We start from the raw sequence: 14,277 nt of genomic DNA on the forward strand, positions 1-14,277 counted from the left end.
CTAATGTTCTGGGGGAAGTAATGTTTCTGAATCTATTTTCTCCCCAGTCCTTCCATTATACGGGCCTCCTGGCTTGGTATTGTTCCTGGATCTAACCCAGCCGGGACTCAGTGTATTCTTCCTGGCATTGACATCCTCTGCCTCTATTATGGGAATAGAAAAGTTTTCTTTGCCCCGTTTCTTGGATTGGCATTAGGCTGGCCTCCTGTCTGGTTAAGGAACCACCCTCCTTCCCAGCTGGGACACATGTTTCTGCATATCGTCCATCACAACATATACATCATTTATGTGATGAAACCATGTAACCATAAGCAACCAGAAATTTAAAGTGTGTGTGTGAATATTATATATATATATATATATATATATGGTTGAAATAGTTTACTGTCAAATAAATGCAAAGAGTACACGACACGTGTTTCGCCCTCATTCTGGGCTCATCAGGTGTACACACTCCACTGCACTCCCTCTCGGGAATCGAACCTCGGACACATTCTATGATTTGCTCCTCACAAACTGAGGGCACCGTGGCGGATGTTAGCAGATTGCTGGCCAACCACAAGCGTTACCTGGTAGGTAACCACCCATACAATCAGATTGTGACACAGACTACGAATGCAGTGAATATATATATATATATATATATATTGTGGGAACCAGCCTGGACACAGACACTAAAGGTTTAAACACCACACACGCTTTATTTCTATTTACATTATTTACAGTGTCCGCACACAACCCGGTGCCCCTGCACCACACATTCTCAGTCCGGGCCTTTTCCATTCCTTGTCTTCATTCACCGCCTCCAATCCTCTCCTCCGAGCCACGTCCACTTCCACCAGACTCCAGCTGACGAATGGAGGGAGGCGGCCCCTTTTAAGTCCACCCGGCCATGCTCCAGGTGCCTCCTGATGAGCTTTCTGTGGCACTTATTGGTGTGGCGGAAGTGCCGCATGAGCACCCGGAAGCACTCCGGGTGTCCCTGGAAGGTCCTTCCTCCACCTGCCCAGGTGTGACGGAAGTGCAGATCTCCCGGGCCCCACGATGCTCGGGGCGCCCCCTGGTGGTGGCCACGCGCCCAACTGGGTTTGAGCCTCCTTGCTCCGTTCCTGGTCCCCTCCGGGTGTGGTGGAAGTGCTGACGTCCAGGGCTTCTCAGGCGTTTGGGCGCCACCTGCCGGTGACCACTGGCCCCTATAGGGTTGAGCTTCCATGCTCCATTCCCCTGGCCCCCATACCAACCAGGGTGGCTACCCTCTCATGGTCCAGAGGAGGCATAGTCCCTCTCCCGGTCCTTCCAGGCATCCCGGCTGGGTACCGCCCCCAGCCACTCGCCACACTGCCCCACCGCCAGCTGAGACCCATAGGGGCCAGCGGCCCGTCCCGCAAGGGCAGGTCTCCCAGGAAGCGGGTCCTACTCGCGCACTTCCAGGGTCCCTGGTTTTCCCTCCGCCAGCACCTCTGGGTGTGGTGGAAGTACTGACGGCCAGGGCTTCATAGGCATCTGGGCACCCCCTGGCAGTGACCACAGGCCCCTATAGGGTTGAGCTTCCATGCTGCGTTCCTATGGTCCCCATACCAACCAGGGTGGCTGCCCTCTCGTGGTCCAGAGGAGGCTCAATCCCTCTCCTGGTTCTTCCAGGCGTCCCAGCTGGGTACCGCCCCCAGCCGCTCGCCACAATATATAATATATGATGCTTGCAGGCTAGTCTAGTGCAGCGGTTCAATCCCAGGGACAGGATTGTCACGCTTGGGTCACAGAATTGCACAGAAACACAGGAGATTGTAGAGACAGGAACTTTATTCAAACACTACACACAACCATGTCTCTTTCAGAAGTAAAACAAGCTCAGTATGCAGTTAGTTCTCGTTTGAAAGAATAGGCAAACATCATAGGGGAGCACAACAGGAGTGAGACCTCTAACAGGAGCAGAGGATGTCTGGGGGAGAAGAGAGAAACAAAGCAATCAGCCAAAAAGGACAGGCGCTATTCAGGCTTTTAAGAATGTGTAGCGTCGTGCGAGAAGCATATTACGCAACAGAGCAGCCGCAAGTAAGCCCAGCAAGTAAGGGAGCAATGTGAAAGTAGTCTATCAGCATTTTTTATGAGGGATTTTTTGAGGAGCTTCCGTGTCTTTTACGGGTGCGTTCAGCCCCCTTGCTCACAGGGGGCTGGCAGTGGTCAACAGCTGGCTGCTCAACGAATGTACGGCACTGCCTGATCAGCTCCTGCGTGCTCGCAAATGGCACTGGGAAATGACTATAGCTGCTTGTGCTGGTTTAAGGGTTAAGAGGAACAAAACGGAAAACACAAGAACAGTCAGCTGGAGATGCATCACAGTCAATCAGCAGCAAGGAGAAATGAATAACGCTGTAGCGGTCGGCTGCCACTAAGATTCACACTGTCGAGAAGACAGTGATTTATTTATTTTTATGGGGGAGATTCCAGGGACGCACCCAGCCTTGGCCTGACCCGCACGCCCACTAAGGTCCTCTGATTCTGGCAATCTTGTTGTACCCCACACTAATCTACATTCCATGGGTGACAGGGCCTTCAGCTGTATAGCGCCCAGACTCTGGAGTGACCTACCGAAATTAATCAGGTTAGCTGACTCCATGAATTCTTTTAAAAAACAACTCAAAGCTCATCTGTTCAGGAAGGCTTTTAGCTCTACTTGACTTTATTACCTTTCTCTCAGTTTACTTCTCTGTCAAGATGCTCATGTAACCTGTATATGTGTGTGCGAGACCATCAATTATGTTGTCTGTTTTTTTTTCTCTGAATTCACTGTCGTAATCTTCTTTATTTATTTATCTGGTTTGTACAATGCTATATACTGTATACCCTGCCATTCTTTCTTAAATTCTGTAAGTGCCTTGAACATGGGAAAGGTGCTATATAAATAAAATGTATTATTATTATTATTATTATTATTAACAGCCCCAGCACCCTCAGCAGAAGACCAATTGGAGCCACTGCAGGGACTGCTGGGAGTTGCAGTTTCAAATTCTATTGGCTACTTTCACCATCCCAGCTGCATTTTCCTCAACAGTTGCTTCCTGTTCTCTCTACAGTACAGTATTTCCATGAAAAAAGCCATAAAAATTGCGGAGAATATTTGCGGTTTCCGCTAACCTATTAGATAGGTTCTAAGGAATGACTGAGGCCGCAAACTCTGAACCACGACTTTGTGGGGGTCTACTGTATATATTTTTATATACATACATACATACATACATAAATACACACACACATATACATATAGTTTGCAATGGATCATAACTTAGAACCATAAACATTCTAAAATCCATACTCAAGGGGATATTCCTTCTTCTCATCAGCATATCATAGTTACTTAAGAACTGATTATTTTTTCATCGATTATAATTTATTGCCCACTTTCAATTCTTGTAACTATGGTACTATTGTTATCTCTGGTCATTGCAACGTTTATAGACTGTGGTGTGTGGCCGGTTAAAAATTCCGGCCCTTCAACCCCAGGCCGCTAGGAGCTCTCCCAACAGCGTGGACGTTCCCCGAATTCCAGCAGGGCCTCATGGACTTTGTAGTTTATATGCACAGCCCTGCTGGATACCATGGGGACCACCAGGAGTCGCTGTGGGGAAGCTGCTGGACTCTTACTTGCCCTATAACCCGGAGGTGCGTCATGATCACATGACAAGAGGAAACGACGTGCTTCCGGGTTGAAGAAAGGAGCTTTTTATCCAACCCGGAAGTGTTCATGATCACATGGACAGAAGGGAGAAACACTTCCGGGTCATGGACTATATAAAGGACTCTGGGAAACCAGTACACTGAGCTGAGCTGGGAGGAAGGGTGGCAAAGTGTCTGGGAGTGTGGAGGATTGATTATTGTAGTGTTTATTGATTTATGAGTATTGTGGAGTGGAGGGTGCTTTGTGCACGTTATTGTCTAAATAAAAGTAATATTTGGACTTTTACCTGGTGTCTGGAGTCGAGTCAGAGGGTTCAAGAGGACGACAGCGACCTCAATCTGTCACAAGACACTAGAGACAACACAATTATTCCTCAAACTCTTTACCAATCATTAAAGTTTTTACAAAGAAAAGTAAGGACTTTTTATAATGGGGATCATACAAACCAATTTCACTTCTGAATAATGATGTTAAGATACTCTCCAAAGTTTTAGCTAGAAGGAATGAGGAAGTGCTTCCTTTTGTAATATCACAAGACCAAACAACTTTGGCATTTGTTTAATGTGATATACTCACTCATAAAATTTAACACACCAGAGATCTTGTCTTTGAACACAGAAAAAACCTTTGACAGAGTGAAATTCAAGATACTCAGGCATTCAAATGGCAACTCTATAAAGACCTATTCATCACATTGCACAAATTTCAAGTTTGGCCCAAATATATGTGCATGTATAAAATTACTTTATACCAGTCCAGAACCCTCAGTCTGGAATAACTTGATCTCAAACTACTTTAAACCAGAACGTGGTACTTGACAAGGGTGTCCTCTCTGAACATTGCTTTTTGCAGCTGCCAGTGAGCCATTGACAATTCATTTTTGAAAATCATTACAGATAAAGGGGATTATCAGTGAAAGACTTGAGCAGAAAATCACTATATGCAGATGACATGATAATGTACACATCAGACCCACAAACATCTTTACCAAGTAGTCCTTAATGCACCTAAACTCAAAATCAATTTAGTAAGAGAGTGCTTTTCCAGTGAACACTCTAGCACACCACACTAGACTGGACATCTGTTTCATTTTATCAAAATAGTTTAAACATCTAGGGGTAAACATCACAAGTAAATATAAAGATCTTTTTCAACATAATTTCAGTACTATCAAGATGAACGTCCTTTCCAAGCTTCTTTTTCTACTTCAGAATATCCCTGCATACATTAACAAATAGTTCTTTAAGAAACTAAACTTAATTATAACCTCATCTATTTGGAATTCAAGATATTCAGGCATTCAAATTGCAAGTCTACAAAGACCTAAAGCAGAAGGTAGCATGGAGCTACTTAACTTTCAATTTTATTAGTGGGTAGAAAATAAACAAACTGTAAAGACCTGGAAGTTGACACAAATCAATGAATTTACACAAGCCTGGTCTGCAATGGAAATAAAATCTTGCCATATCTCTTTATATGCCCAACTTTGTGCCCTAATAAATACTAATCATCATCAATACACCAATAATCCAATTGGTATTCTGAGTGATTGTCCACCAATTACTCAGAATATGGAACCAATGCAAGATGCACTTTTAGTAAAAGCATTCATTTCAGAGGGAAAAGACCATTTTCCCTGCTCTTGCTCTCCTTGCTTTCTCTCGGGTTGAAGTTAAATTCTGGTTTGTCTTTTTTTTCTTTATGAGATTTTTTTTTTTTTTCTAGTTTGACTATTTGTTATATAAGTTCGATTTGACTGAATTTAGACATTTAATTGGAAAGCATGAATAAAAAAGTATTTTTTTTCTTTTAGTAATATTGATAATAAGAATTAATACACAACTGTATTAAAAACAGTTAAAAATTAAAAACACATTAGTAAAACAATTCTGTCAATGGAGAAAAGCAAAATTAACTTGACAACATTCTTTAAAATAAGCTAAATAATCTTAAAAACACATTTCTTGGTAAGTCAAGAAATATTACAATAAAGAAAACTAGATTTAATGGCTTGACATAAAAAGTTTTCACTTGCTGGACATGGTGTCAGTTCATTGAGGGGCACACATACATGTCCTATACTCGGCCTATACTGTATGTATACTGTATATGCCAGCTGAACTTACTAGCACACCTTTAGGTTGTGAGAGAAAAGGCCCACAGGCAAACTCCATACAATTAGCATAGAGACCAGGTTTCTAAACCAGAACTCTGAAGCTGGGAGACAGCAGCACTAAAACACTCCATTACTATTGTGCCTTTGTCATACATCATATATAGTGATTTTTAAGCAAGCACCCTTAAAGGGTTTTGAGAAGAAGTTACTGCAAAAGCAAATACTGCATAGTAAGTACAGTAAGAGATACAGTCAAACTAATGAAATAAACAGGGAAGCTAAATTTGTAGACAGAAAATGGATAGAATAATACCTTGTTTTATTGATAGTTTTTATGTTAATATCATTATATGTTTTATAATGAAAGATAATATTTTATTCCCCTTTGGTTATTGCATAAATATATTATCATACCCATGTTATTGCATTGAAATTAAATGCTGGGTGGCAGACTGGCTAGTGTTGCTGGTTTAGAAATCCTGCATTAAGCAATACTTCAGAGATAACTGACTTTACAGTGTGGTTACATTATCTTAAACTTGTACTATCCACATATTACAAACTGCATAAATGCAACACATTGTATGTGTTTCTTTTTATTTAATTGTGATTTCTTGAGCTTAAAGAGTACAATACAGTATGTAAAATACAATCAATACAAATTTCCCAGAAGAGCATTAGAATGCATTATGTTGCATTTGAAATAATTTCTGACCCAGGGTAACTATGTTACTACAGTCGGGGAAACTGCATTAATTAATATTAGTTATGGCTAATATATAAACAGCCAAATGAAATGGCAACAAGTTTATATTTAATATATCCTTTAAATTCTTACCACAGGCATCCAAAAATATACATCAGTTATTGTAGTCTGTTTAAAACTCAGATGTTGAATGCACCCAAAAAAAAACAATATTTTGTTTACATTACTTACCCAAAGTGCTACATAGCAACAGACAATAAACATTTTTAAACTCACCTTTTTATGCAGAATTCAAATGCACAATATTCTGGGAATGGCATCTTTCCTGTTGACATTCAATGGTAAGTTTTCAAGAAGTAACTGTTTAGCAAAAAATACACACATTTTGACCATACAGACTGGTAACGGACATGATGAATATGCAACAGAAGTTATATGGGAATTTTAAAAAAGTTTTTCCATGGACGTTTTCACATTTTACAGTATGTTGTTAGACAGAACTAGAACCGTTTACTATTCTATTATGTCATAAACACTGTTCTACATGAAAACATGAAATTAAATGTTTTCTCTACAAACTTTTTCACTACAAAGAAAAATATTGTTTTTGGGTGGAGAACTCTTTTAAGCATCAACTGTGAAATTATTTACTAGGCACTTCAATAAACTAAAAAGTTAATTTCAGACAAACATCCTCAACTGTTGCTTTTCTACTTAATTCATAGTATCTGTTGACAAAATACCTGCTGATTTACTGATTATGACTTTTTTCTGTGGGTGAAACAAGGAAAATCAGTTACTATAGTAATCCTGAAACATGCTCCACTTATTCTGGATGTCATACCAACTTGTCCATCAACACACTATCTTCAGCAGATGACGACACTGACAAACATGTATCTTTACAGATCAACTTCTTTATTGATGCCACTTCAACTACACAAATCTTAGCTCCATCTCTTTAAAGGTACTTTTTTTAGCATATTTAAGGAGTAAACATATTACTTTATGCACAACATAAAATAGCAAACTAGAAGAAGAATAACAGATTTACCTGATATTGTCTCACCATTGTTATGGTTGATTGCACATCCAGATATCTATTGAAATATTTCAACCACTTATCCACAAAAGATACTTCATTATTAAAAGACTTAACAATTAAGAATAAATAAATAAATAGCTAGTAATACATCAAATGAGATCATGACTGGACAGTTTCTGCTCTTATTTACAGTTGCAGTGTTTAGGGCACAAATGCTATTGAGGGGGAAAAGACCCAGTTTATGAACTTAGGTAAGATAATTAAAAAGGAGTGACACTGCATATGGATATTATTTTGAAGCCTAACTTAAGTTTTGGAGCTTTGCTTCATTTCATTTTAAATCAAACCTCTGTTGTAAGTCACTTTGGATAAAAGTGTCTGCCAAGAAAATACATGTACAGTGGTGTGAAAAACTATTTGCCCCCTTCCTGATTTCTTATTCTTTTGCATGTTTGTCACACAAAATGTTTCTGATCATCAAACACATGTAACCATTAGTCAAATATAACACAAGTAAACACAAAATGCAGTTTGTAAATGGTGTTTTTTATTATTTAGGGAGAAAAAAAAATCCAAACCTACATGGTCCTGTGTGAAAAAGTAATTGCCCCCTGAACCTAATAACTGGTTGGGCCACCCTTAGCAGCAATAACTGCAATCAAGCGTTTGCGATAACTTGCAATGAGTCTTTTACAGCGCTCTGGAGGAATTTTGGCCCACTCATCTTTGCAAAATTGTTGTAATTCAGCTTTATTTGAGGGTTTTCTAGCATGAGCCGCCTTTTTAAGGTCATGCCATAGCATCTCAATTGGATTCAGGTCAGGACTTTGACTAGGCCACTCCAAAGTCTTCATTTTGTTTTTCTTCAGCCATTCAGAGGTGGATTTGCTGGTGTGTTTTGGGTCATTGTCCTGTTGCAGCACCCAAGATCGCTTCAGCTTTAGTTGACGAACAGATGGCCGGACATTCTCCTTCAGGATTTTTTGGTAGACATTAGAATTCATGGTTCCATCTATCACAGCAAGCCTTCCAGGTCCTGAAGCAGCAAAACAACCCCAGACCATCACACTACCACCACCATATTTTACTGTTGGTATGATGTTCTTTTTCTGAAATGCTGTGTTCCTTTTACGCCAGATGTAACGGGACATTTGCCTTCCAGAAAGTTCAACTTTTGACTCATCAGTCCACAAGGTATTTTCCCAAAAGTCTTGGCAATCATTGAGATGTTTCTTAGCAAAATTGAGACGAGCCCTAATGTTCTTTTTGCTTAACAGTGGGTTGCGTCTTGGAAATCTGCCATGCAGGCCGTTTTTGCCCAGTCTCTTTCTTATGGTGGAGTCGTGCACACTGACCTTAATTGAGGCAAGTGAGGCCTGCAGTTCTTTAGACGTTGTCCTGGGGTCTTTTGTGACCTCTCGGATGAGTCGTCTCTGCGCTCTTGGGGTAATTTTGGTCGGCCGGCCACTCCTGGGAAGGTTCACCACTGTTCCATGTTTTTGCCATTTGTGGATAATGGCTCTCACTGTGGTTCGCTGGAGTCCCAAAGCTTTAGAAATGGCTTTATAACCTTTACCAGACTGATAGATCTCAATTACTTCTGTTCTCATTTGTTCCTGAATTTCTTTGGATCTTGGCATGATGTCTAGCTTTTGAGGTGCTTTTGGTCTACTTCTCTTTGTCAGGCAGCTCCTATTTAAGTGATTTCTTGATTGAAACAGGTGTGGCAGTAATCAGGCCTGGGGGTGGCTACGGAAATTGAACTCAGGTGTGATACACCACAGTTAGGTTATTTTTTAACAAGGGGGCAATTACTTTTTCACACAGGGCCATGTAGGTTTGGATTTTTTTTCTCCCTAAATAATAAACACCATCATTTAAAAACTGCATTTTGTGTTTAGTTGTGTTATATTTGACTAATGGTTAAATGTGTTTGATGATCAAAAACATTTTGTGTGACAAACATGCAAAAGAATAAGAAATCAGGAAGGGGGCAAATAGTTTTTCACACCACTGTAAATGCAAATAACAGAGCCAGAAAACTTGAAAGAAGCCTATTTGTCAGCACTATTTCAAAGAAGTATGGGGCGGAGTGGTGGCTCTGAGGCTAAGGATCTGCGCTGGTATCCCGAAGGTTGCCGGTTCGAATCCCCGTCACTGCCAAAAGAGATCCTACTCTGCTGGGCCCTTGAGCAAACCCTTAACCTGTAATTGCTCCAGGGGCGCTGTACAATGGCTGACCCTGCGCTCTGATCCCAAGGGGTATGCGAAAACTAACAAATTCCTAATACAAGAAATTGTATAAGGCGAAACAAAAAACAAACAAACAAAAAAAAAAAAACAAAGTAGACATTAAATCCTAACACACAAGCAAATTTGTGGACTTAATCACCCACATGCTTTTACTTAAGTTGATGCCCTCCATTTCTTTAGTTATGCATTATTTTTAATTCCACCATTTAAATGAAAATGTAACTTAATTCTGCTTATCTTTATGGATTATGGTTGGTATTGGAGTTATTTGCACTGTTTAAATAAAACAAATCCACTGTGTTTAAATAACAAGAGATTTGATCTATTTAATTAAATGGGAAAAAAATCAACCGCAACAGTACCTCATTGACTCAACCTCATACACTGCCCAGTCCTCTGGGAAGTGTTAAGATAACAATAAATGGTCAATTTCATGAGTAAATTAAATCAATATAAGAACTTTAAAACTCTTACCATGCTGGAATGGTATCACCTGTCAGAAATCTATCAGGGACCTAATCCTCTCAGTCTCATGTCTATACATGAAGAAGCTGGCTGTGAACCAAGAGCTTCCAAATTAGTAAGCAGCATCATACCCAGTTGTGCTAAAGGAGAACCTCCAACAAAGTAATTGAGCAGTATTCTGAATTCTAAATTGCAACTGTGAATATGTCCTGTTAAGTAGCAGAAGGCTTTTCTCACTCTCTTTCTCTTTCTCAATGTTTCTGCATCCCAATCCCCCCTTCACCCCCAAAAGAAATGGCTTGCTAGGGAAGTACGATACAGCATTTTTTCCTCTTCATATGCTCTACTGTGTGTGCCTGTATCCATTAAATGCTGTCAAAATAGGAAATATGTGGATGTTTAGCCTTCACTGGGAATCTGGGATCAGTGCAGGTGGTATATGCAGGAAGAAGCTTTTTCTGAGTAAAGGCTAAAATCAACACAAATTACATCAGACCCCACTCAACATTTAATAAGCTTTAATAAGTGCTTGCAGCCAACAATATTTTAGTTGAAGCAAATATATATTTTTAAGGAAAAATAAACTTTCAGTGCCTTGCTTGCAGATGTGTGTGTGCAATGTTTATAACTGGAGTTGCAAATGTGTTCTACTTAAACAATCACTTTGAAACCATGCACAAAGTTAATTAGCCTTCAGCGGACATCAAGTGAAGTCATTCTAAACAGCCCTAAAGAAAACCAGAATCTTGCAGGATTTTACTGGCTATTTACAAGAAGCACAGGGCACAGTTAACCACTGGCCACAAATAAGCTAACAAGAGATCGGTTAGCTGGCCATTCCCTTCTGTCAGTGACATGCTTATTCACAAGTGCCAGGTAGGACTAAGAAAAGTAAATTGCAGATGAGGATTGTAAAAAATGGTATGGGAAATGTTTATTTATCAGCTTTATTATCCACAACCCTAAATGTACAACCCCTAGTTTAACCAGCACTCCCACTATACTGGCCTTTAAAAGAAATTCACCAGTAGCACCTGTTATGACTGCAAGAGTGTTGAAACTTCACCAAAACAGTATATGCTTTTGAATGACACCACCCTTTTCAAGTGCTTTGCTGTTGACTCACTTTCTCTTACCTTCTTTCCACAATTTACAATTCATATAACAATTTGAGTCATCATCTGATGAGACCAATACATAACTTTTTGACCTTAATTCCTAAAGAAGTGCTGTACACAAAACCAATATGACTCTTCACCTAAAAAACACTTAATTTCTTGCCAAGTAACACCATGAGGGTGCTTCTCTTCAGAAGGAGCTCTGTTCCAAAATGTATAGATAGATGTATAGATGTATAGATAGATAGATACTTTATTAATCCCAAGGGGAAATTCACATACTCCAGCAGCAGCACACTGATACAAAAACAATATTAAATTAAAGAGTGATAACAATGCAGGTATAACAGACAATAACTTTGTATGTTAACATTTACCCCCCCGGGTGGAATTGAAGAGCTGCATAGTGTGGGGGAGGAACAATCTCCTCAGTCGTGTCAGTGGAGCAGGACAGTGACAGCAGTCTGTCGCTGAAGTTGTTCCTCTGTCTTCAGATGATACTGTTCAGTGGATGCAGTGGATTCTCCATGATTGACAGGAGCCTACTCAGCGCCCGTCGCTCTGCCACAGATGTCAAACTGTCCAGCTCCGTGCCTACAATAGAGCCTGCCTTCCTCATCAGTTTGTCCAGGTGTGAGGCATCCCTCTTCTTTATGCTGCCTCCCCAGCACACCACCGCGTAGAAGAGGGCGCTCGCCACAACCGTCTGATAGAACATCTGCAGCATCTTATTGCAGATGTTGAAGGACAGCAGCCTTCTAAGGAAGTATAACCGGCTCTGTCCTTTCTTATACAGAGCATCAGTATTGGCAGTCCAGTCCAATTTATCATCCAGCTGCACTCCCAGGTATTTATTGGTCTGCACCCTCTGCACACAGTCACCTCTGATGATCACGGGGTCTATGAGGGGCCTGAGCCTCCTAAAATCCACTACCAGCTCTTTGGTTTTGTTGGTGTTCAGCTGTAGGTGGTTTGAGTTGCACCATCTAACAAAGTCCTTGATTAGGTTCCTATACTCCTCCTCCTGCCCACTCCTGATGCAGCCCACGATAGCAGTGTCGTCAGCGATCTTTTGCACGTGGCAGGACTCCAAGTTGTATTGGAAGTATGATGTATATAGGCTGAACAGGACCGGAGAAAGTACAGTCCCCTGGGGTGCTCCTGTGCTGCTGACCACAATGTCAGACCTGCAGTTCCTGAGACGCACATACTGAGGTCTGTCTGTAAGATAGTCCATGATCCATGCCACCAGGTATGAATCTACTCCCATCTCTGTCAGCTTGTCCCTGAGGAGCAGAGGTTGGATGGTGTTGAAGGTGCTAGAAAAGTCCAGAAACATAATTCTTACAGCACCACTGCCTCTGTCCAAGTGGGAGAGGGATCGGTGTAGCATATAGATGATGACATCCTCAGCTCCCACCTTCTCCTGGTATGCGAACTGCAGAGGGTCGAGGGCAAGACGGACCTGTGGCCTCAGGTGGTGAAGCAGCAGCCGCTCCATGGTTTTCATCACATGCGACATCAGAGCGTTCAGGCCAGAAGTCATTCAGCTCACTAGGACGTGATACCTTTGGGACTGGGGTGATGCAAGATGTTTTCCAAAGCCTCGGGACTCTCCCCTGTTCCAGGCTCAGGTTGAAGATGCGCTGTAGAGGACTCCCCAGCTCCAACACATAGGCCTTCAACAGTAATGGTGATACTCCATCTGGACCCGCTGCTTTGCTGGCACGAAGTCTCCTCAGCTCTCTGCTTACCTGGGCTGCTGTAATTGTGAGTGGGGGTAAACTCTCTCTAGCTTCAAATATTCTAAGTTGGTTAAAACCTGGCTTACTTATAAAAAAGTTAAAGAATCATTTCTCATTTTAAAACAAAGAGGAGTATGGTAAATTACAGAATCTAGATGTGCCACATTCATACAAAATGTATCCAAACAAGATAAAAATAAATTTATAAGCACTGAGGCACTTCAGTAGCTAAAGGATGAAGTGTAGTCTCTGAACTGATAAAAACACAAAAGTTTCAGAGTGTGAATTTGCTTATTAATTTTTCTTCACCCCTTTTAAATCATTGTAAAGCAAAAGTTTGTTTTATTATTATACAGGGTGATGTCTTCATGTATTATGGGCTAACTAACTTCCATCAAAATGTTCGATTCTACATGGACTCCAGAGATGATGCACAGCTAACGGGCAATGAAAATAACTTAAAGGTAGGACCTTCTTTTTAAGTCTACTTGTTTGTTGATATATATATATATATATATTTTTATATCATGCAATATGTTTGAAAACGTCAAAAATCTAACAAAACATATCTGAGGAAAGGAAAAATTAAAGAATCACGAGTAATAGAGAATTTATTAGAAGAAAACAATTTACAAACTAATATACTGCTCTGTGTAGATATGGGAATTATCATGGATATGACATGATCATGACACTTGGGTCATAATGTGATAACATTGCAATTTAACCCTTAAACTGCCACATACTTGGGGTTAATGCACCCCTGGACGCCAAATACATTTTTGCTGCACTTAAGTAAACATCACAATTCACAAAGAAAAAGTGAAATTTAAACCTTCTACCTACCTCTATGCTGGAAAAAATATTGCTCAGTTTCGAGGACTCGGACAGCATTTCTGTAATATATAAAACTATTTTACAGTCCCTCCCTTTCAAAGATCCAAGAGGACAATGGGAAAAAGATCTCTCACTCAACATATCAGAAAAGGAGGGAAGGTAGCAATGCAGAGAATTCACTCGAGCTCCGTATGCGCAAAGCATACAATTATTCAACTCAAAATTATATATTTCGAGCACATCTGTCTCACCTAAAACTGTCCAAAATGTTTCCAGGGCAAGATCCAACCTGCAAATACTGCAATCAAGTTTCAGT

General features: G+C 40.6%; 1 protein-coding gene across 1 annotated transcript in view; it reads left to right on the forward strand.

The window, feature by feature from the left end:
• Positions 1–14,277, forward strand: part of tmem30c (transmembrane protein 30C) — a 78,177-nt gene that overhangs the window by 9,297 nt on the left and 54,603 nt on the right. The window contains exon 3 of the mRNA XM_028799913.2: positions 13,481–13,588. Within this exon, the coding sequence (XP_028655746.1) occupies positions 13,481–13,588 (108 nt within the window). The remainder of the gene's footprint in view (positions 1–13,480; positions 13,589–14,277) is intronic.

This window comes from Erpetoichthys calabaricus, chromosome 4 (genome assembly GCF_900747795.2).
Source record: "Erpetoichthys calabaricus chromosome 4, fErpCal1.3, whole genome shotgun sequence".
NCBI classification, from domain to species: domain Eukaryota; kingdom Metazoa; phylum Chordata; class Cladistia; order Polypteriformes; family Polypteridae; genus Erpetoichthys; species Erpetoichthys calabaricus.